Here is a 25557-nt window from a genome sequence, read left to right as displayed (position 1 = left end):
GCCGTAGGCAGAGAATTAGCCTAGTGAGCCGTGGCGCCGGCCTCTATACTATATTATTATAAATTATATCAGCATAACCATATGGCTCTCATAACATGAATGCCACAGGTTTATTTAGAAATTATGTTCATCATATAAATAGTTTGCTTTATAAGAAAAGCAAATCCTACCTTTTTCTTCTCAATGTTTAAGAACATCTCACATACTGTAACAGAATAAAAGAGCTTATTACTTTCTGATAATTTGTTCATTTTTTTCATATTCCTAACTATCTCTTCATGGTCACCTCATCTTCAGCACCTTCAAGGATTTTTGCATGAGTAAATGCCAAAAAAGCTATCTGAAAATATTTTTGTGCCTTTATCTTTGACCTTTGAAAGCATAATTATTATGACAGATATTTCACCCAACAAAAATAAACAGAATATTAAATCATACAGTAAAAGCAAAATTAGCTCAAGTAAAATCTGTGCTCTTGAATTATTTTTAAATGAAGAAACTGAGATCTAAATATCTTCAGTTATATCTTCCCTCAGTGGCAATCTACAAAGATATAATGAATTATACATTTCTAATAATGACCGAAGGAATTACAAGTTTATCTGAGAGAAATGTTTTTGCCACTTACTTGTGGGAATACATCTTAGAATACAAGGGTACTTCAAAAAGTTCATAGGAATTGAATTAAGATAACAGTTATGATGCAAAAAAATTTGATATTCATGGATAATTTTTTCATAATGCTCCTTTTCTGTAAACTTTCTGAAGAGCATTTATGCAAACAGGTATAATCAATATCTGGAAATAACATTCAAATATTTTGGCTAGGTTTTTTTCTCTGGCCCCTAATTAATTCTAAAGGCAATTTTTTTTATCTTCTGTAACTACTAACTTCGTAAAAACATGACAGAAGCTACCATAGAATGTTGATTTGTTTCTGACCAACGCAGGTAACAAGCAATCTACTACTGTCAAATGATGCAATTTTCTGTCTCCTTTTACAAATATTTTATAAACCCATATTTATTTTAAATAGAATCATATACAATGACTTTTCTTTCTCTGATCTCATCTAATACATTAAACAAGATTTAAGCAACTTTCTAAATTACAATCATTTCCAGTTATTGGGATAATAAAGAATAATGATGAGTTTTAAAGATGAACAAGTGATTGAGTTAACACTCAAAGAATCTGCTCGGAGATTTCATCCCTGGATATCTCCACATCCATCATGTTATATTCAGGGTCCTACCACTTTATTAGATGTATGCCACCTTAATATAGGTGAAGAAAGAGTGAAACTATTGCATAACTTTTAAAATATTTTACTTATATATTTTCTTCCATCTCTTTATTGCCTTGATTTTAATATTGCACAGCTGCAATAACTTTATTAAATGTTTAATTTATGTCATGCTTACTTAATAAAATTACCCATGATATTCTGAAAATTAAGCCTAAATACATGACTAAAATTTAGTAACAATAGGTGTAATCCAGGGAATTCAGAGTCTAAACAGAATCTATAGTAAAAGACTTACTTGGAAGCACAATTTGATAATTCTAAGTAGTGTTGTCTATTGGAAAGGGATTGGAGGAAAATAAAAATTTAGTGTCTAAATAGTAAAAATATATCTCCATATTTCTATACTATTTTAAAAATTAATATAAATCATATAAAATTCCATTTCTTCTGTAAAAAATAGACATTTAAATCAGTGTTAGATATCTGGAGTTAGCACAGATGCTACCACCACATTGGAAATGTTTTATTTGATCTTATGGACAATAAATTCTGAACAGTGCTTAAAAGGTCGTCCTGACTTCAATGAACATTAAAAGAGAGGTTTGCCTTGTGGTACCAGGGGTTATGCCACCTCTTACAATGCTGGCATTATATAGTGGAGCTCCAGTTTGTGTTCTGGCTGCTCTGCTTCCAATCCAGCTCCCTGATCATGCATCTGGGAATACAGCAGATGATGGCCCAAGTGTTTGGGCCCCTGCCAACCCACGAGGAGACCAGGATAGAGTTCCTGGCTCCTGACTTCAGTCTGACCCAGGCTCGGTCATTGCAGCCATTTAGGTAGCTAACCAGCAGATGGAAGATCTCTTTCTCTGTCATTCTTCCTTTCAAATAAATAAAATAACTTTTTAAAAAAGATGTATAACAAAAATGGATAAATTATTTCTTCCTGTTAGTAATAAATTACAGCACTTATTCATACTTAGCACTTTACAACCAGCGTAATACTAAATTAGTGTGCTCAGATGGTAATCTGGAGGCTAACATATCTTAAGACAATCTCAGTTCCTGATTACCAGTCCTGATCTGGGACTACTGAGTATCACAGAATCAGAGCAAACGTGGATATTTATATATGGAGATCGAGGTTTGTGTGATCTAGTGAGTGGTAGTAGATCCCACCCTGCTGTCAAGCAGAGTATTATACAGAATAGATTATTTTACAGCAGGTAAAGGTCTGCATAAGCTTCCTGAGCATTGCCTTTACCATACACAGAGTGGGGCTGAAGAGGAGGGAGCAAGGAGGTAGTGTGAAGCGGGAAAAAGGCGTAGAGGAAAGTTTTTCTGGTTCATTTGTAATGTATGGCCATAGTCATCCAGTTCTGAACGATAGCAAATGTGAACAACCAGCTCTGTCATTGTTCCTTCAGTAACAGGGCAAGTGTCTCCCCGTGTCAGAAAACATCCAAAATAAGGCTTCTATTGGATTTTGAGTGTTATGTTCTACAGTTCAATATGATTTTTGTTGGAAACTGGCAAAATCATTAACCTCCCAGCTTTTAGTCATTTCATAGACAGGACAGAAGCATCTCAGTTTACAGTAATACTGGCAGAAAAATTCAACAGCAAAAGGAGGAGATTAAGTTGCATGAGCTACACTTAAAATAATCATCCTTTCAGTTAGTCAATGTGTGTCACCAAGTTTTAGGGAATAAGAAAATTATATTAAATATTAAGAATGATTATGTATCATACCATTATCTAAATATATATTTTTAGTTCAGACTTTCACAAATAATTATGTGTCACTCTATGATAACTTTAGTGATGTCTGGGATGAATACTTTGCATGGCATATGTACAGAAAATGTATTAAATCAAATAGTGGACATAGGTAACATAAATTATATCATGAAATCCTAATACTGCTTTTGAAATTGAATGCCGCCGGTGCCGCGGCTCACTAGGCTAATCCTCCACCTTGCAGTGCCTGCACACTGGGTTCTAGTCCCAGTCGGGGCACCGGATTCTGTCCCGGTTGCCCCTCTTCCAGGACAGCTCTCTGCTGTGGCCAGGGAGTGCAGTGGAGGATGGCCCGGGTGCTTGGGCCCTGCACCCCATGGGAGATCAGGATAAGTACCTGGCTCCTGCCATCGGATCAGTGCGGTGCGCTGGCCGCAGCACGCTGGCCGCGGCGGCCATTGGAGGGTGAACCAACGGCAAAAGGAAGACCTTTCTCTCTGTCTCTCTCTCCCTGTCCACTCTGCCTGTCAAAAACAAACAAACAAACAAACAAAAAAAAAGAAATTGAATGCCATTCAATTTCATAGATAATTGGAAAGAATCACATCTATTGGAAAAGGTAACTAAATACTTTATGAATGTCTTGATATTGAATCGGAAATATAAATGTTTTCTAAAAATGTTATTTATTGTAATCTACTTGAGAAAGCAGCAAGAAAATTTTACATGATTCATAAGAGTTATTGCATGGAGCTTAAAATAATTAACTGTTGGAAATATTTAAAAGTATGCTAACTAGTAATATTTGATACACAGTTACTAAAAATTGATCTCCTTCATCATTTCTGAAGTGTGAGATCAAGAACAACTTTTACAAATCTCTCACCTAAGGGCATATGTTATGGATATTAAGGACATGAGTCATTTTCATCTATAATGAAAGTGATCTGTTCTGTGAGACAGAAAACAGCCTGATAGCCAACCTCTGCCTGTAAACTGCCAATTTACTTAACCTCCCTGTCCTGGGTTTGCTTTGCTCTTATGAAAATTATCCTCAAATGATAACCATTCTGATAAATGGGTAGTTATGTAGTATTTACATTTCTCATATAGATATTATGAAGTTGAATTGGTTCTGTTCTGTGACATCCAAATAAATATAGGTGTTTTATGTTTAATCCCTTATCCTAAGCATTGGGAGAAACTTCTTAATCATCCTGTGTTTCCGGATATTGATTTATGCCTCTACTTCTGACTTATTGGTCATTTTCTGAAATGTCACACTGTGAATATCCTTCTTACAATTTCACCAAATAAAATATGCCACGTTTCATCATTTGCTAAATTTTATCGAGGTTAGGAGGATAAAAAAGGGGCAGTATGAGAGCCTTGCCTGTACGGAATAATATGGCTTATTATTACAACTATGATCTCAAACTGGACTGTAACAATCTTTGTCCATTCACTGGCTGTTATACAGTAGAAAATCCAACTTCTATCATATTTTTGGTCCTTTTCACCATAAAGTAATTACTTTGTTTATTGATCAAATGTAGTACTCATATGTTTCAATAAATAAGGCTTTTATATCAAGAAGATATGCTAAAATGACTACTATTAGTTGCAATTTAAATACTATTGGGGAATTATTTATGTAAAATAATGTATAATATATCCTGATTACGTATAGATTAGCTACAGTATGTCATTTATACAAACTAATTCTGAACATAAATGACTTATTTGATTTCTTCACTTCAAATGTTAATGCAAGATTTGAAATTGTCATAGATTTCTAAAATAGCATGTATTCTGTATTTCATAATATTCATATTTTCCTAATATTAGGATAAGTCTTTTCAAAATTGAAAATTCTATGTATTCTTTTTTTTTTTTTTCCTCAGGCAGAGTGGACAGTGAGAGAGAGAGACAGAGAGAAAGGTTTTCCTTCTGCCATTGGTTCACCCTCCAATGGCCGCCGCGGCTGGCGCACTGCGGCCGGCGCACCGCGCTGATCCGATGGCAGGAGCCAGGAGCCAGGTGCTTTTCCTGGTCTCCCATGAGGTGCAGGGCCCAAGCACCTGGGCCATCCTCCACTGCACTCCCTGGCCACAGCAGAGGGCTGGCCTGGAAGAGGGGCAACCGGGAGAGAATCCGGCGCCCCGACCGGGACTAGAACCCGGTGTGCCGGCGCCGCTAGGCGGAGGATTAGCCTAGTGAGCCGCAGCGCCGGCTTGAAAATTCTATGTATTCTTATTTAAAATAGCTGCACAGTAGAATAAATTTCTTTCTTAAGATTGTAATCCCAGCAAGATGATCCAGAACTCCTGTATGCTGTTATCAGAAAGAATAATAGCATTTTTATTCTTTCATATAGAGTGAATAAAAAAAGATTTTTCAGTACAATTTCCCACCTCTTATAAGTAAAGATAATTATAACTTTAGTTTTGGAGATATCAAAAATTGCCACAATTTAATACTGTATTACAGTTGTATTATTTGTTATGTATTATGAAACATTAAATCAAATTGTCATCACAGCTGTAAAACATGTCCACATAGAAACAAATTCTGAGAAGGCTGGAAAGGCTGATAGAAACACCCAATGTGATGTCACCATTTCTGCTTTCCAGGCAGCTTCCTTAACCGTTGATTCCTGTTCTGAGAACCAAGAGCCAGGATATTGCACTGTCAGTAATGTTGCAGTTTCAGATGACTGGTAAGCAAAATTATTACTTGATCATTAATAGTAAATTGAAATTTTGAAAGAAATTGTGTATTTCAAAATAATTATATTATGCTGCATATTCCATAAAAATTTAAGATACTTTATCTCCCAAAGGGATTTTCATACTATAAACTAAAAATAGTTAATTATTCATGTACAAAGAGAAAAGGAAATATAGGTAGTCAGTATTCTTTTTTTTAAACATTTATGTATCTGAAAGTCAAAGTTATGGGGGCGGGGGTGGGGGACAGAGAGACAGATCCTGCATATATATTGATTCACTCCCCTGATGGCTGTATGGGCCAAGGCTGTACCAGGCTGAAATCAGGAGCCAGGAGCTTCCTCCAGGTCTCCCAGGTGGGTGGTAGAGGCCCAACAATTTTGGCCACCTTCCACTGCTTTTCCCAGGCCCATTAGCAGGAAGCTGGACCAGAAGTGGAGCAGCAGGGACCCAAATTGGCCCATCTGGGATGCCTGCATCACATCCCCCATGCCACAATGCCAGCCCCTCCAGCATTCTTTGAGAAGCTTCAAGAAATAGAAGCATGTAACCTGGGTCCTAGAATTAGTGTAGAATAAGGTGTCTGACTCTTAATAGACAAATTCTCTAGAAGTTTATGTGGCAATTAAAAAAGTACTTTTTGGTATCACCTAGACTTTAGAAACACAATTAGATGATTGAAAACAAGAGATCTTAATAGGAATAATTACAAATAGACTAAAATAAATAGTATCCCATCATTTAGTGCACTAATCAACTTAATTTGTTTTGTCATCTGTGTAATGAAAAAACAACATAATCTGATGTAAATAAGAGTTTTCACTTCTTCATTTTGACCTATCTCTGATACTGTACTTCTAATTGCTGATTTAACAGTGTTATATACATCAATTTTGACTACTTAAAAATATAATTTCCGTAAATTTTAATATTTTTCCTGCCTTGAAAATCTAATAATCCTGTGTTTTGGGGATCCACATCAGAATGTCATGTTTTCCATTGAAAATTACCACACTTGTCATAGACATCAGAAAAAATAAGCATGAGTATTCACTCTTAGACTAAACACTACTGAGTCTATTGTGTGGGTAGTGATATTCTTGTCTTTCCTTTTTCATTTAGGACCCTTGATGTTCAGCCAAATCGAGTCACAGTCGGAGGTATCAGATCTCTAGAACCAATCCTTCAGAGGAGAGGACACGTGGAGAGCCATGATTTTGTCGGCTGTATAATGGAATTCGCAGTCAATGGAAGGCCTCTGGAGCCCAGCCAAGCTTTGGCAGCACAAGGCATCCTAGATCAGTATGGCCATCTTAGTTCTTACTGTTTTAAAGGAAAATGGGGGAACATATGCTATCTGAGCCTCAAAGAAATAAAATTATTTTGCCCAAATCCCTAAGAAATACCAAATGTTTTACATTGTTTAGATATTTATTTATTTATTTATTTATAGCTGGGAAAGTTTAGTTAGCATAACAGATGATATGGAATTATAAAGTTAATTTTATTTGAAAATGTAAGGAAAATATACATGTATGTATGCATGCTTTATCTTATCTTACAGAGTTCTATAGAGTAAATGAATTATGTAGATAAATTATATAGAAAGGAAAGTGACATATGTTAGTAACATAAATGTTAGTTATCATGTAGACATGACCCTTTTTTTTTTAAATTAAGTAGTTTTATTTATAAACATGAACATTTCCAAATACTTAAACAGCTTTAAAACCCAGTAACAACTTGGTTGACAAATCAAGTTAAATTAAAGCTTAAAAACTATAAGAATTCTCTTTTTCTTAATTGATTGTTAACTGGATCTCAGCAATGATTTAAGAATTGTGAAAATTACATACTGTATTTTTCAAATTACCCTTGTTAATTGGGGGATTTTTAATTATTTTTTCTTGTCTCTAACACAAGGGAAAAAAGTCAAGGAACACATGCATTTTTTTTTTATCACTTTACCTCCATGCTTAGAACAGTATTCAGTGTACAATAGATAATCAGTAAATGTTAGTTGCGTGAGCAACCTGGTCATGGAGCTTGGTTATCACATAAGCATGTGGCTCTTGCATCATACTAACCAAAGAGTTTATTTGGACAAATTGTTTTTCTCTAATAAGAATTAATGGAAAGAAGAAACAGTCACCCATTTTTCTTGTAGCATAAGATACTACTTTGATTTAATCTTCTTTATTCTGAGGCAGACTGTATGTTGCATGATGACTTCCAGTCAAATTAGTTGCTCCAAAAGTGACTTGTAGCCTGAGCTTCAGATAACCTAGGACTTGAAATTAAACATGCTAATAAAAGCTTACATCTACTTTTAGCAAACTTCTTTGCTTCTTGTTTGTGCTTTATGTCTCTTTATTGTTATTTTCTTTTAGATGCCCTAGACTAGAAGGTGCTTGTACCCGCAGCCCCTGCCAACATGGTGGCACATGTATGGATTTCTGGTCTTGGCAGCAGTGTCACTGCAAAGAAGGACTAACTGGAAAATACTGTGAGAAATGTATGTAAGCTGTCCCAGATTCCACTGGAAAGTGCAGCCACAAAAGTATACATTATACAAACCTAAATATGGAGCTGAATTTTTTAAATTAAGTTTTCATTCCTAATACTCACATTGAATATAAAATACTTGTATAGTTACATTTTTATTATTTTACTTATTTCATTTACTTTAAAGGTAGAAAGACAGAGAGAGGTGGGAACAAGAGACTGACAGACGTGCACACTCAGAATTCCCATTTGCTGATTGTCTCACTAAATTCTCACAACAGACACGGGTTGACAGGGCAATAGCCAGGAGCTAGGAACCCAATATAGAAGATGGTGGCACAGACACAACTTGAGCTATGATTATGGCCCACTAGGGTCCTGATAGGGGGAAGCTGGAATCAGGATGAGAGGCATTACTCGAACCCAGGCATTCTGATACGTGCTATGGGTATCCCAAGCGGCATCTTGATCGCTACACGACTCACTCATTCCAATGTAACGATGCTAAATTCATTTATTGACCAGAGGAAAAGTAATATCTTTGGAAGAATGACTCACTAACTAAATTTAATCTTCATTTTATACACATCATACTGAGTTATTTTTGTCTTACATATAGAAATCTTAGGCAATGTGAAAGATCAGGGGCTATATTCAGGCTTTATTTTAATATGATCTGCCTTTGTGTGATATTTCTCTAGTGAATTTGTTTCTACCTAATAGAAAATTGTACACAGTAAGTCACTGAACTCAAAACATCATACAAGGACAATATTAAAATAAGATGATTTCATTTAGAAATAACTGGGATTTGTCTTGAATATTACTTTCTAAATTATTTCCTTAGTTACTTGTATTTCAAATCCTGATTATATTGTTAATAAGACATGTATGTTGTTCAAAACATCATTAGCCAATGGTGTTCTCTAAGTTCAAGCTGGGAATCCTATTTACCCAAATGGAATCTCTCTTATTAAAGTGCTCTGTCAATTGTAGATATCTGACAATTTCTTAAGGAGTAATTTGAATCAGTTATAGAATAAGTAGTAATGTGTGATAATTCTTAGACTACAAAATAATTTAAAAGTTCTTTACTTATTTCAGATATAATGAAAACATAGAAGAACTACAGTACCACATGATTTTTAAAAATTGATGAGTACTTACTCAGGAACTTTAGTTATATCTGGAACATGAAATAAATCACTGGCTTGAAAAATGCCTGCAAGTGTTTTTCTTAACTAGAAGTAGAATCTATGTACTGTAAAATTTATCCCTTTAAAGTATTACTCAGTGCTGAGATACCATTTCCTTTATATACTAATATTAGCACTGTTACATCTTACTGTAATGTAATGTCCATGCTTGTGTACTGTGAGGCTTTCACCAGATTATGGTATAGTTATGCACACTGATTATACATGAGGAAAAATTAAACTATTCATGATTACTACTCAAAGTGAAATTAGGTACAAATATAAGTATTTTATTGTACACTTTGTCCAAATTTCTAACATACAAGAGACTAAAAGTCACAAATCATTTTAACTATGAAACATATATTTATTTATGAATTTTGGGAATAAAATGAAGCTGATGACAAAAATTTCTCAAGTTCCTGTTTTCAACAGGTGGCTACCTCTTCAGATATTCATGATTTATGTCATGCAGCAAATAGTTTAGTGAATATTTCCCAAATGATTAATGACTGTCTTAAAGTATTTTGTATTTCATGGTCCTGAAATGGGTTTAAGCAGTTTAAATCAACTCATATAAAAAGTCACAAATGGAAATTTTTTTCCAGAGTAAGATTACAATTTTACATTGATTTTCAAAAATTGTTCTTTTTGTATTTTATTACCCCTCTAGAAACCTCTAAGAAATGTCTAATGGGTGCATTCAATTTTCCGTTTTGTGTTGGTTTTCAGCAATTACTCCAGATACCGCCTTATCGCTGGAAGGCAAAGGGCGCTTGGACTACCACATGAGTCAGAATGAGAAGCGGGAATACTTGTTAAGACAGAGCATCAGAGGGACCACGTTGGAGCCTTTTGGTGTGAACAGTCTGGAAGTAAAATTCAGGACAAGAAGCGAGAATGGCATTTTAATCCATATCCAAGAAAGCAGCAATTACACTACTGTGAAGGTTAGATAAAAGCTAATGGTGACTTCATTTGATTAGACCGCCTGCTGTCTCATGGCTTAAATCTCTTCTCCCATAATTTCTGTCCTTTTCTTTACAACCCATTAGAGTTCCGACTAATGCTGGGCACTATTCCAATGTCATCTATCTTAACTATTCCCCAGGCATTGGCCAGAGGAACAAAGACCTCAACGGTTGGTTTCTCAAAACTTTTGTCTTGGTTTAGAGTAGAAACCACTGCCAGGTAGGCCACAAAAAGAATCTGTTGCAATGTATTTTGTCAGATAAAAACTTTATACTGCTTTTTTCCAATTTTTGAATAATGCAAAAGAAAAAGGATAAGGTGTCTTTGAAATGGAACAGAATGTTTATCTAAGAATTGTTTCAAAATATTGCCAATATTTACATGTTCATTGGCAAGATTAGAATAAGGAAAAACATTTTTAAATTATCTGACTTGATTCTGGAGCATATATTCAATTCACTGTCTAGGTAGAGTCTATAAAATTAAGTGCAGTTGGGACATATTGTGGTAAAATTTCACCTAAAATTTCAAAATAAAATTTAAATAAATAATCTTTAAAATTATATTTCATTAGAGTAGTGAACTGATTTATCAAACTGTTTCATATTCTTTGCCATCTATAAACTAGTGAATAATTCCACTAAGTACATTTTTAATCAGCTTATAGATTTTTGAATTTCTCAAACTATTGTTCTGCTTTTTTCTCCACAAATGTCATCATCTCCTAGATTATCAGTTAAGTTACACTGAGTGCTCTTCATTAGTATCACTTGTACATTATAGTTCTACAGATAAGAGTTTGATATAAAGTAGTAGAGTTCCTGAATTCTTTTCATCTAGAAATCAATATTTTGATAATTACTACAGGATTATTTAATAATGAAAAAGAGCAATATACATAGAAAATTACTCAGTTTAATTTACAGATAGCATTAAAATATAAATACATTTTTAACATCTAAATATAAGCATGTTCAGCCTCAAATTTTCTCTTTCTAAACCAACCCTGGTGTTACATTGCATGGACATATCTTTAATAAGTAGTACAAAGCCCAATATTTTAAAAATTCTCTAATTATAATCCCTCTAGCCTGATCATTTCCAACTGGAGGTAATTTTACCCCCTAGAGCAGGTTTGGCAGTGCCTGGATGCTTTTTCAGTTGTCACAGTTGGAAATGAGAGTTGTCCCTTGTATCTGGTAAGTAGAGTTCAGGAATGTTGCCAAGCATACTACAATGCACAACATAGCACTCAGGACAGGAGATTATCCAGTGCCAGATGTCAGTGTGACAGTCTGCCCTGGTCAGGTACCAGATAGCATCTTCAAGTTATAAATCTGGGTCTATTATTGAAGCAAAGGGCTCAGGTTAGGGATTAATATAGCAACTGCAAAACAGAACACATAAGCCATCATATAAAGTTATCATTTGATGTTTGCAAGTTTGATTGACAAATGTATAAGCAGTAGAGAAAGCAAAGAAATATGGAATATAAAGAAGTGAAGAAGCAAATCGACCTCCATCACCTGGGAGAAATGCTGTTCACGTTTGCAGAGGCTTTGACATTGAGGTCTGTGCATTATCTGTTAAACTGTTTCCAAGTCCTCATGCCATTTAAATGACATGCAAAAATATTTCTATTTGTTATCTCTTTAAGCCAAGGCATTCATTCAAAATACAATGTGGCTGAAGAAATCAGAGACAGAACTTTTTCTTCTTTAAAGAAGAAACTGAATATCAGTATACATTTTTGTTACCATAAATGAAGGGGTTTCCAACAGCACACAGCATTTGGCTTCTTTAGCTTTTGTAACATCAGTAAAGCAGGCTCTTGGAAAAGATTTTTTAAAGAGGAAGTTAGTGCTAATTAATAAAACAATGACTAATGTAGACCAAAATGCAGTTTTGTGGGTAAATTTTGAAAAGTGGATTTTCAGTTAAGAGGGCTTGACCAGTAAAGTGAGAAGATAAGGGAAGAAGCAGCAAATTAGAATGGATTAGGTGAATTAGATTGGAGGAGAGTGGCTGCTATGAGCAGGAAAATTATTTGAGTGACAGGAATATGCTCCATTTATACAGGCTAGGGACCTCACTAGCATACATTTGGGCTTATTTCTTAGCTTATCCATGACCAAGATCCATGTTTTCCATCTCTGCCCCTCATTTGGCTCAAATGATTAATAATAATAATCTCTCTCTCTCTCTCTCTCTCTCTCTGTATGTGTGTGTGTGTGTGTGTCTTTTTCTCTTTCCCTCCCCATGCACATATACTCACAGTGAGAAAACTAGGATATTTTATGAAAATTAGAAGGAAAGGTGGGTGAAGGCTATTCCATCAGGTCACAGTAGAGAGGGTACCAGGAGTGGGTGACACTAGCAATGTGCAGAGAGGGAACAGTACGTGGAATTGATGGATTTCGTTTTAATAAAGAAGAAACTAAGAGGGGGACATTGCAGAGATGAAAGCTACAGAACAGCATTTTTATATATAATAGTTGATACTCCCTTTAAAGCATTTCATCAACCTGTCTTCATTCATGGCACTTCATTAGCCCTGTATTTGCAGTTCTATAATGACATTCAGGTGATGAACTGTATTCGAACTCCAAATCAGTTCTGTATGGTTTTCTCTATTTGTTGAAGTAAGGTGACATCAATGGTACAGAACTCTATAAACTAAAAATTCAGTAAATGAGCAAATACATAAAACTAAGCACAAATCTGTGTGGTGTTTTGAAAGTTAGGAATGATATGTGTTAGGTCCAGTGTCACTTTGAAGGAAAACATTAAGAAAGTTATAATGGGAAGTTTATCCTTGTTCACCCCACTCCATGACATATTGCAAGTGCACTTTCATCAAAATTTCATCAAATAAAAGGAAGACATGGAAAGACCAAGTAGGAGAGAAAAACAGAGCTGGGAGGTGGCTCTTTCCAATGCTTCTTTTCCAAAAGGATGCTGGCACTGAAGAGGAGTTGCTGTTTTTACTGTCTGTAGTGAGATGTTGCCCATTTGATGAGCTGTTATTGTCATTTAACTAGAATTTCCCTGTTTTTTCCCTATCTTAGTTTGGTACTGAATACATTATTATCTGGAAAGATTGCTTTAATAAAATATTACTATATGAATAACATATGTAAATGTGCTAGACATATTTTCCATCAAGCACAAATGAACTGTTTCTTTAGTTCTCCCAGATGTGTTTGTTGCATGGAGAAATAGTATTTGATGTGAATGACAAAATAAACGGATCCATGCCTTCATTCCTGTCATCTGAGCAGAGCCACTTCGTCCCCCTGCCAAGATAGCAGCTCTGTCTGGCAGTACTGATGGGACTATGCTCCCTGAACCAAATGTTCATCCTGCTTCATCAAGCATTTCATTTTTAAAGAGGACTGCTCAGTACTGGAAACTTGGTAACTGGAACCTGGAGTAGGAGCATCCTGTTACCCCAGTGTTTGTCTGCTTAAAGTAAAAGAAACCAAATATCCCTTAGATAAATTGTAAAGCACAGCCAAAGTGAAGACTTGCCCAGACACCTCATTACTAAGAATGCACCCTGTATGCATCACAGTTTCTTCACTTCAATAAATGATATAAATAAGTGGCATCACTTTTTCCTAAAATTCCAATGTGTAATAGATGAGAGGTAAACCATTTTCCTTTTGTCTCTATTTTTCCAACTATTTTTCTTTGGCTGAGCATTCATTTTTCTTTTGGATTTTAATGATTTTTGATCAAAATAACTATTTACTAAACTAATACACTCAATATGGTCATTGAAATGTGGATAATCACAAAAAACTAGTTTGCTGATCTCAAGATAGCTATTTGCTCTATTATTATCTCAACTGTGTACTGAAAAAATAATACACCTTGAAAAAATTAAGTACAAATACAATAATCCCTTGAAACCTATTAAAAACATGAGGAAACTTTGAAAAGTTTGTGGAAAATTCAGTTAAAAGATAATCTACAGACAAAAAATTGAAATATTTACAGTATTTTTCAAATATGTATTCCCATTCATTTTTAAGACTCCTTGTACAAAATATGAAAGCATACATTACCTAATATTGTACAGGGAATACATGTCTTATACAACTAGATTGCTTAGCTATTTAATCTGCTTGAGGTTCATCAATATTTCCAGGTTTATATGCATTAATTTTATTTCAACCCACTATATTTTAATTTTACCTTTTTAATGTTTTACAGATTAAAAATGGCAAAGTACATTACACGTCGGATGCAGGAATTGCTGGGAAAGTGGAGAGAAATATTCCTGAAGTGTATGTGGCAGATGGCCACTGGCATACATTCCTAATTGGGAAAAATGGGACAATCACTGTGCTGTCCATTGACAGAATGTATAACAGAGATATCATCCACCCTACTCAGGATTTTGGTGGGCTTGATGTGCTTACTATATCTCTCGGAGGAATTCCACCCAATCAGGCTTATCGAGATACTCAAACAGGTAAATTGCTTGTGTTGAATAGGGTCTGTTCCTCAAAAAGTATTTTTTGTTTATTTTTGGAAAATAGCAGCTACAATCTACTGTTGGGAGATTAATCACATATACTGTACTATTTCATGACAATTACACTTATTTTTCAATAAGAAGTTATATTTTGATATAATTAATTATAATATCCTGACTATAGTGACTGTCTTCAGGAAGTGTCTCATAAACTATAAGCTATCACTTCCTGTAACTATTGGCATCTCTCCTATCAAGAATAATTTAGCTTATGGTTCTTTGATGCTTTGCTTCTCCACCATACATGTATTTCTATTTAATTCATATGTACACTCAAAGCCACTCTCCCCATGGAACACAGGAAATGAGAAATCTTTACATATATTAATATTTTATTTTAATTTATGATAGATGTTGTAACTGAAGATTGTAGAATTCTAAAGTCTGAAAAAGAGATGAAGAAGAAAGGGATACTTAGCTGGGAAATTGACATGTGTACTTAAATCTGAATGGTGTTGATGACAATGGGAAAAAAAAGCAAGAATGATTTATATTGATGGGAATTTTAAAAAAGCAGGTAAAGTCAAGATTACAGAAAACAGTACATTGGTGGCAGATGTTACTGGCAAGAAGATGAAGTTGAGGGACAGACATTGTGGTACAGCAGGTTAATCCATCTGTTGCAACACTGGTATCCCATGAGCCCCAGCTGCTCCACTTCCAATTCAATTCTTTGCTAATGCACCTGGGAAGGCAGTGCATTATGTCCCAAGTACACTGGATCCTACCACCACGTAGGAGACCTGGATAGTGTTCCAGGGCTTCTGAGTTCATCCTGGACTGGCCAGGTTCATTGCAATAATTTCTGGAAGTGAACCGGTGGATGGAAAATGTCTTTTACTCTATCTCTCTGTGTCTGTCACTCTGTCTTTCAAATAAATGAAACTAAACTTTAAGAGTAATTTTTAAAAAGGTGAAGTTGGAGGATGAAGCAGGGCCTTCAAGATATGTCACAGTTTGGGTCTTATTTGCAGAGCAATGGAAAGCTACTAAAAGCCTAATTCAGTAATATTAAAGATCTTTCAAGCTACTGCATGGAGAATGAACTGGAGTAGGACAAGAAAGGATTTTCAGAAACTAATGGGGAAGTTGTTGCCAGGATGTGAGGAAAGTACCCTGTAATTTCCCACTAATTTGATGGGTGATGAGTTAGTTAAAGAAACATAAAGGTAACAATTGTTCTAGGAATTACTATCAACCAAGCTGTTAGTGATTTGGGTAACAGTCTGGGGAGGTTTCTGATCCTTTAATTCAAAGAGTAGTGCTACTGAAAGAGAAAACTGCAGCATAGCTCAACAGATCTATGTCTCTGGGAGACACACGACTTTGGTATGGAACCTGTTGCACTGGACACGTCTTTGAAACAGGCCTTCCTACGGAGGAGCTGCAAAACAGAGGTTAACTTGGGCTGGTAATACATGTCTGAGAGATGTCGGTGTCAAGCAGTATTTGAAGCATCAAACATGAGCATGATTACCTAACATAAGTGTACAGTGTGAAAAAAATCTAAGGCTTTACTTACCTTGAAATTCTCAGTTAATGGTTGTTTAGAGGAAAATGAGTCATAAGGCAGGAGAGCATTTGGCACGGTAGTTGAGACATTATTTGGTACATCCCATATGGGATTCCTGGGTTTGAGTCCTGGATCCTCTTCTGATTCCAGCTCCATGCTAATGCATAACTTGGGAAGCAGCAGGAACTAGTTGAAATGTTTGAGTCCCTGCCATTCACATGGGAGACTCAGACTGAGTTCTAGACTCCTGACTTCAGCTTGGCGTAGCCCCAGCTGTTGAGGACTTTTGGGGAGTAAACCTGCAGATAGGACATTCTCTCTCTCTCTCTCTCTCTCTCTCTCTCCCTCTCTCTTCTCTCTCCCATCTTTCTGCCTTTAAAATGAAAATGAAAATAAATAAATGCATTGTTTTTAAGGCATTGATTTTAAAAAATAAAAGGAGACTAAATAATGGGAAGAAACTAGGAGTATATGAACAAAAACTGAAGATATCTTAATAGATCATAGAAAAAGAGTGTATCAGGAATAGGGACAGAAATGTTACTATGCTAGAACAGTGCAAAAAAGTGAGGAAAATTGAAAAATGCATGACAGAGTAATTGAATTAAGACATGAAATTTAATTCCAGGCTATATTTCCTTATATAGAATTTAGATGTTAATTTATATGAATGTTGTAAAGATCAGCAGTCAACAAGGATGATGACTTTTGTTAGTAAAATAGATTCTTGTGCCCTGAGACAGGTGCATTAGCTATATTTTGACACTCAAGTCTAAGAAAGTGTTTTTCAATTTATATTTATTTATTTTTTAAATCCTTATCACCCTAAGAAGCTGCCTCAAGTGTTCTCTCTCTCTCTCTCTCTCTCTCTCTCTCTCTCTCTCTCTCTCTCTCTAGCACTGCTGTTCTCATTTCATGTTAACACCACAGCTCTACTCTCTATTTGCTGTTGGGGAGCCGACAAACCATTGTATTAGCTGCAGTTACTCTTTTGCTCAGTAATAACCTATGTTAGACTCCTTGGGGGCGATCTCACACCCACTGAGGAGGCAGGATATTGTGGTGAAAGCTATTGGCCTATTTTTGGTATTTTGTAAAACTTAAAAAAAAAACACACACACACACATTCGATTACTATGTGAACAATTCTTGTTGTATATAGAGAGACTCTACAAATAGAAACAAATGTGTAATTAAACAAAGGAAAAGTGGAACAGAAAGAACATCTAGGCTGGGAGCAGCCACTTGGCCCAGCAGTTAAGACGCCAGTGAACATGAGCGAATCCTACATCAGAGCAGCAGGCTTTAATACGCAGTTTCAGCTCCTGGAAGGCAGAGGTGGTGGCTCAAGCGGTTGGATTACTGTCAGTTACATGGGAGCCCTGGGCTGCATCCCCAGCTCCTGGCTCCAGCTCTGGCCCAAGCCCAGCCATTGCAGGCATTTGTGGAGGGAATCAATAGATGGGAGTTCTTTCTCTCATCTCTCCTCTCAAATTGATAAGGAAATGAATTAATTAAAAAAATCCAGAGTGTCTGAAGTCATTCATAAGTCTGTAGAAAGTGCAGTACCCTGTCAGTCTTCTCCCATTTCTGCCATAATGCCTTTACACATTCTACAAAGTTATGCTAAAATAAGATCCACAGACTGTTTTCCCCCTGAAAAGAAGGTGAAGTGCATGACTAAATTCTTCATGTGGCATTTGTGAAGCTTCTCTCTATCAGATCTCAGCCTTGCAGGGTTTTAAACTGTGTGTGTGTGTGTGTGTGTGTGTGTGTGTTTTTAAGATTTATTTATTTATTTGAAAGAGTTACAGAGAGGCAGAGGGAGAGAGAGAGAGAGAGAAAGTCTTCCATCCAATGGTTTACTTCCCAAATGGCCTCAATGACCAGAGCTGTGTTGATCTAAAGCCAGGAGCCAGGTGCTTCTTCTGGGTCTCCCACGCAGTTGCAGGGCCCCAAACACTTGAACCATCTTCCACTGCTTTCCCAGGCCATAGCAAAGAACTGGATTGGAAGTGGAGCAGCCAGGACTCGAACCGGCGCCCGTATGGGTTGCCGGCTCTGCAGGCGGTGGCTTTGCCCTCTGTGCCACAATGCCACCCCAACTTTGGGTTTTTATCTAAAACGCTTTCCTGCTCTTTCTCCCTCCTGCCCCAGGTTTTGACGGCTGCATCGCTTCCATGCTGTATGGTGGAGAGAGTCTTCCTTTCAGTGGGAAGCACAGCTTGGCCTCGATCTCAAAAACAGATCCCTCTGTGAAGATCGGTTGTCGAGGCCCGAACATTTGTGCCAGCAACCCTTGCTGGGGCGACTTGCTGTGCATCAACCAGTGGTACGCCTACAAGTGCGTCCCTCCGGGAGACTGCGCCTCCCACCCGTGCCTGAACGGCGGCAGCTGTGAGCCAGGCCTGCACTCTGGCTTCACCTGTAGCTGCCCCGAGTCGCACACGGGCAGGACCTGTGAGACGGTGGTGGCCTGTCTTGGCATCCTCTGTCCTCCAGGGAAGGTGTGCAAAGCCGGAAGCCCCGGGGGGCACGTCTGTGTTCTGAGTCAGGGCCCTGAAGAGATCTCCTTGCCTCTGTGGGCCGTGCCTGCCATCGTGGGCAGCTGCGCAACAGCCCTGGCGCTCCTGGTACTCAGCCTGATTCTGTGTAATCAGTGCAGGGGCAAGAAGGCCAAAAACCCCAAAGGGGAGAAGAAACCGAAGGAGAAGAAGAAAAAGGGGAGCGAGAACGTTGCGTTTGATGACCCAGACAATATCCCCCCGTATGGGGACGACATGACCGTGAGGAAGCAGCCGGAAGGGAACCCTAAGCCGGATATCATAGAGAGGGAAAACCCGTACCTTATCTACGATGAGACCGACATCCCTCACAACTCCGAGACCATCCCCAGCGCCCCTCTGGCGTCCCCGGAGCAGGAGATCGAACACTACGACATCGACAACGCCAGCAGCATCGCGCCGTCCGACGCAGATATCATCCAGCACTACAAGCAGTTCCGCAGCCACACACCCAAGTTTTCTATCCAGAGACACAGCCCCCTGGGCTTTGCCAGGCAATCCCCCATGCCCTTAGGAGCAAGCAGTTTGACGTACCAGACCTCCTACGGGCCAGGTTTAAGAACCAGCTCCCTAAGCCACTCAGCTTGCCCGACTCCCAACCCCCTGTCCCGCCACAGCCCCGCTCCTTTCTCCAAGTCTTCCACTTTCTATAGGAACAGCCCAGCAAGGGAATTGCACCTGCCGATGAGGGATGGGAATGCCTTGGAGATGCATGGTGAGGCCTGCCAGCCCGGCATTTTTAACTATGCCACGAGGCTGGGAAGGAGAAGCAAGAGTCCTCAGGCCATGGCATCGCACGGTTCTAGACCCGGCAGTCGCCTCAAGCAGCCAATTGGGCAGATTCCTCTGGAGTCGTCTCCTCCAGTCGGGCTTTCGATCGAAGAGGTGGAGAGGCTCAACACTCCTCGCCCCAGAAACCCCAGCATCTGCAGTGCAGACCATGGGAGGTCGTCCTCGGAGGAGGACTGCCGAAGGCCCCTGTCCCGAACCAGGAACCCAGCAGACGGCATTCCCGCTCCAGAATCCTCTTCTGATAGTGACTCCCACGAGTCCTTCACTTGTTCAGAAATGGAATACGACAGGGAAAAACCAATGGTGTATACTTCCAGGATGCCCAAATTGTCTCAAGTCAATGAATCTGATGCAGACGATGAAGATAACTATGGAGCCAGACTGAAGCCCAGAAGGTACCACGGCCGTCGGGCTGAAGGAGGACCCGTGGGCACCCAGGCAGCGGCCCCTGGGGGTGCTGACAGCACATTGCCCTTGAAGCTTGGGCAGCAAGCAGGAAACTTCAACTGGGACAACCTTTTGAACTGGGGCCCTGGCTTTGGCCATTACGTGGATGTGTTTAAAGATTTGGCATCCCTCCCTGAAAAAGCAGCAGCAAACGAAGAAGGCAAAGGTGGGACAACTAAGCCAGCCCCCAAAGACGGGGAAGCAGAACAGTATGTGTGAAGGGCACAGAATGGTACTGGAAACATAGCAATGCAAGAAACACTGCAGCCCGCGCGAGGTTGCCCACCAGATTGGGTCACGTTGGAAAAACAGGCCAGTATGGACCAGTGGCTGAGGGAAACTTTACAAATAATAACCACAATGCTGCTGAAACAGACTCAGAACAACTCTTTAATTTAAATATGCTTGGTTGAATTTATTTGCCTGCATGCATTGAATTTTGTAACTTAGTTTTGTGGCATGCAGCATTTGGAAAGTTTTTCTTATTTACCAGTGTTTGCTTTGTGATTTTTTAAAAAATTAATCCCATTACCATGGCAGAAATGAACTTGTGCTTTCACAGTGGGGTATGTGTATTGTTTCCATTGTGTTCTTATGATTATGTTTTGCCTTGCAAGATCCTTGGGGTTTAACCCATCCGTGTAAAGTGTAGAAAAGAGCCCTCCTCTCCTTGAGTGAAAAACTAAGTATTAACTCTTTTCAGAATTATAGATTCCATATTTGAGGTTGCTCAGAAATGGCTGAGTATTTGCTTAAGTTTTACATGACAGTGGGTACTGAAATAAGTCATTTTGTTCAGCACTTTAAAAGCTTTCTTACAAAATTGTTTTAAAACTTCTGAATCTTGTTTGCAAATGATTATGGTCTCCTGACTTTCTCAGGCTTCCATCAGGAACGAAATGACTGCATGCTGTCCCCAGAACACTGCCACCCTCCTACCGTGGAATAATGTTCTCAACAGCATTTCCAAGAGACACTTGTAAGAGTTATTTATTGAAGAAAATAGCCTATACGTGTAACATTTCAAAGAACTGACCTAAGCAAAGCCTGTGATTGGACTTATTTTTCAACCATTCAACATTTACCCAAGTACCCAGTTTTTATAATTTATATAAAGTCAAATTTCAACACTTCTTACTTTCTGTCATTTTGTAGATCATTTTTAATACCGTGTAAAAACTTTTTTTTTTACACCTGAGCTGTGTTTTTGATACTGATATTTTCCTATGCTGAATAATTTTCTTACTTTCAGGGAAGGTAAGAAAATACTTTTTTTTACATTTGTTACTTTTGTAACGTTCATATTTTTCACATTTTGATATTTGTAACATACTGTATGCTTTCTACTTGTAAATGCCAACAATAGAATTAAAATATTTATTTAAAATACTTTGTATTCATAGTGTAATATTAAGTTTCCACCTTTCTACCCTCTAAACATGCCCAATTGAGAGCAGTCTTTACTTCTCAATATAGTATGGCAAGTTGAACCACGTATGGGATGCATCATTCTCTTTTATAAAACCTGATTTGGAGAATTGCCAACACAGATATTTTAAGGTCATTTTAGTGCATTTCTACTTGTCAGAGTTCTTGGACTTCCCAGGAGTACGAGTCTAGACGAGGTTGGTCTTAAGGGACTGACTTAGCCATGAACCAGGTTTAAAGCATTCTAATGATAAATGTTTAGAAGTTCCCAATAGAGTGCATTCACTGAAGGCCAGCTTTGGACCAAGATTATAGTTATAGAAGCAGCAATGAATTAAAGGTAATTATGGGAAAATGTCTGGGTCTGATTTTCTCCAAGGACCCAGCCCAGAATTTTCCAAAGGCAATAGTAGGTATAAAGAATTACAGCAAAAGCCCGACTACACATTCCTATCTTTAATTTATTGATGACTTTGATGCATAAATCCTAAACAAATTTTGCATGCTATCTTAGCCAAGACAGATCTCTGTTTCCTGGTGGTCACCCAAGAGTGACACAACTTAAAAAAAAGACTAGCACAAAGCAGGAACTATTTGTGAATATTTACATATCTAAGTGTTTTGAAAATTACTCAGAACTTTTGTAGTTAAATATCTACCCTGATCCTAACATTCCTTGAGGATGTTATCCTTTAATACTGACCGTGCCATATTGAAAAAAGCATTTTAACAATAATAGTTCTGGTAAATTTAATAGTTTGCTCTTAATGCCAGCATATTGACATATATGCCAGAAGTATTTTATCATTTAAACATGTTGAAGTGTATTTTGTATCTGAATAGGAATTAAAATGTGAGTTTCATTTAAATTATTAAATATCTTTCATGTGGCTGAGAGACTAAGTGTAAGACACTAGTCTAATTTTCTCTCTGTTTTGATCACCTGTAATCCACCAACAAGTTTCAGTATCTTCCTGTGAGCTTTGGTTGTATGAATTTATGCACCAAACATGAGAACATGTGGATTGCTTTGTGTGAGTCAAAACAGAGTACACTATTTTTTTCAAGAATCTCTGAAGTATGTTAATGTCCTGAAGGATATAAACTCTATAATTTAGAGCAGAGCTAAAAGTAAAGTGATAGACATGATTATAGCTAAGGGTTAAGCAGAAAGACCTTGATGCCAAGATTCTTTTTCTCTTAGAATTCTTTGTGAGACAAAGAATCACTATTCTCTTGATTAATCATTCCCATATTAAGAACAAGATAGCTTTCTTATAGGAAAATTTTTAGTCTTTGATTATTGTTGGAATCTTTTTCACTGAAGAAAGAACAATATTTATAGCAAAACAAATAAAAAATATATGAAATTACAGTATCACTTAAAATGGATATTAATGCTTAATTTATTGACATTGTGGAATGACATGGTATATGTTACTAGGGTGGGTTACTATTATCATAGGCAAATTGACATGGTAATAATCCCCAAAAAATAAATAGTTGGTTGTGATCTGTATGTTAACACATAATATCATGACCTTAGAAATGCAATCCTGGCTCTATAGGGTTTCCTGAAATACAGTCACTCATTGGGGTCTTCTTCTGTTATGAGAAAACATTACTTTCTTGCAGGTGCAAACTGAAAATACCCTAATGACTATGCTGTCAGTCAGGAAAAGAAGCATGTGGTCATTTGCTTTATTACTTCTAGATATTCCCTCTAAGAACAAATCACTTCTGTCATATGAGTGCAGATATATTTTATATGAATTTGATATTACAATACAAAGTCTGTGAAAAGTGAGGCAGACTTTTAAAACTTTGAATCAATAACTCAGCAGGGCAATTTTTTCCCTATTTTAATTGGTCATAAATTTAGTTTTAAAAATATATCTTCCCAGGGCTGGTGCAGCAGGTTAAAGCCCTGGCCTGAAGCGCCAGCACCCTATATGGGCACTGTTCTAGTCCCCACTGCTCTTCTTCTGATCCAGTTCTTTGCTACGGACTGGGATAGCAGTGGAAGATGGCCCAAGTCCTTGGGCCCCTGCACCCACGTGGGAGCCCTGGAAGATGCTCCTGGCTCTTGGCTTCAGATTGGCACAGCTCTGGCCGTTGCGGCCATCTGGGGAGTGAACTGTCGGATGGAAGACCTCTCTCTTTGTCTCTCCCTCTCTCTCTAACTCTTTCAAATAAATAAAATAATTTAAAAAACAATATACCTTCCCAAGGAAAAATAAATCAAAATGAAGTTCATTTTAGCACATTACTAGGCCTTTCTATGTGAAACAAAATGTCTATGATTAATCAGTTATTATGTATCTAAACATATTTTGAATATAATGTCACATCATTTATAATTTATGTGGTTGCTACTATTATTAGGAGTTTGCTTTTCTTTTTAAAAGACTTTCTTTTAAATTTTTTTTGAGAAGCAGAAGGACAGGAAATGACAGAGAGAAAGTACGCTGTCATCTGTAGGTTTACTCCCCAAATGCGGACAATGGCCCACAACTAGGGCCAACGCCAGGATCTGGAACCCCAATCCAGGTTTTCTATGTAGAAGGCACAAATTCCACTGCTTGAACCATTACCACTGTGTCCCAGGACATGCATTAGCAGGAACCTGAAGCCAAGAGCTGAGACTCAAACCTTAGTACTCAAATATAGGACATAGACATCTTAACCAGTTTTTAACTGCTGGGCAAAATGCCTATCCTCGGATAGTAGTTTTTTTTATTGTTTTAATATTTATTTATTTATTTATTTGAAAGGCAGAGAGAGAGAAATCAATCCACTGGCTTACTCCCAAATAGTCCCAACAGCTGGGGTTGCGCCAGACCAAAGTCAGGAGCCAGGACACTTCTCCGGGTCTCCTGCAAGGGTGCAGGGGCCCAAGGACTTGAGTCATTCTTTGCTGCTTTCCCATCATATTTGAGTAGCCAGGAGTTGAACCAGTGCCCATATAGGATGCGGGCACTGCAGGTGGCAGGTCAACCTTCAGTGCCACAGTGCCAGCCCCAGAGAATAATTTTAATGGTTTATCAGTTCAAGTGTTTCATGTTAATATCATATATGAATTCAATATTTTCAGGCATTTTTAATGAGGGAAAAGCCATTACTAGGTTCTAATAAATTTAGAGATTACTGATTCAATCCTTTTTTTTTTTTAACTTTTATTTAATGCATATAAATTTCCAAAGTACGACTTATGGATTACAATGGCTTTCCCCCCATACCATCCCTCCCACCCACAACCCTCCCCTTTCCCACTCCCTCTCCCCTTCCATTCACATCAAGATTCATTTTCGATTATCTTAATATACAGAAGATCAGCTTAGTATACATTAAGTATGGATTTCAACAGTTTGCTCCCACACAGAAACATAAAGTGAAAAATAATAGATGATTTTTTAAAATGATGATGAAATCAGAGCAGACCTATTGTCATGTTTAATCCCAGTGAGAGTCAAGTTGGGAATTGATAATTTCTTTTTTTTTTTTTTTTTTTTTTTACAGAGGATCAGTTTAGTATGCATTAAGTAAGGATTTCAACAGTTTGCACCCCCATAGAAACACAAAGTGAAATATATTGTTTGAGTACTCGTTATAGCATTAAATCTCAATGTACAGCACATTAAGGACAGAGATCCTACATGAGGAGTAAGTGCACAGTGACTCCTGTTGTTGACTTTACCAATTGACACTCCTGTCTATGGCATCAGTAATCTCCCTATGCTCCAGTCATGAGTTTCCAAGGCTATGGAAGCCCTCTGAGTTCTCCGATTCTTATCTTGTTTAGACAAGCTCATAGTCAAAGTGGAGGTTCTCTCCTCCCTTCAGAGAAAGGTACCTCCTTCTTTGATGGCCTGTTCTTTC

The 25557-nt window shown here is 37.6% G+C and overlaps 1 protein-coding gene across 1 annotated transcript in view; it reads left to right on the top strand.

Annotated features, from left to right (window-relative positions):
• FAT4 (FAT atypical cadherin 4) overlaps window positions 1–21639 on the top strand; it is a 172165-nt gene extending 150526 nt beyond the window's left edge. Inside the window, exons 12-17 of the mRNA XM_051820332.2 lie at window positions 5623–5708; window positions 6841–7020; window positions 8109–8233; window positions 10152–10369; window positions 14610–14871; window positions 18605–21639. Coding sequence (XP_051676292.1) covers window positions 5623–5708; window positions 6841–7020; window positions 8109–8233; window positions 10152–10369; window positions 14610–14871; window positions 18605–20469 — 2736 coding nt within the window. The 3' untranslated portion in view covers window positions 20470–21639. The remainder of the gene's footprint in view (window positions 1–5622; window positions 5709–6840; window positions 7021–8108; window positions 8234–10151; window positions 10370–14609; window positions 14872–18604) is intronic.
• The last annotated feature ends 3918 nt before the right edge of the window (window positions 21640–25557 follow it).

The sequence above is a fragment of the Oryctolagus cuniculus genome, chromosome 8, assembly GCF_964237555.1.
Source record: "Oryctolagus cuniculus chromosome 8, mOryCun1.1, whole genome shotgun sequence".
In the NCBI taxonomy this organism is placed as follows: Eukaryota; Metazoa; Chordata; class Mammalia; order Lagomorpha; family Leporidae; genus Oryctolagus; species Oryctolagus cuniculus.
This window is presented reverse-complemented; position numbering and strand designations above follow the sequence as displayed.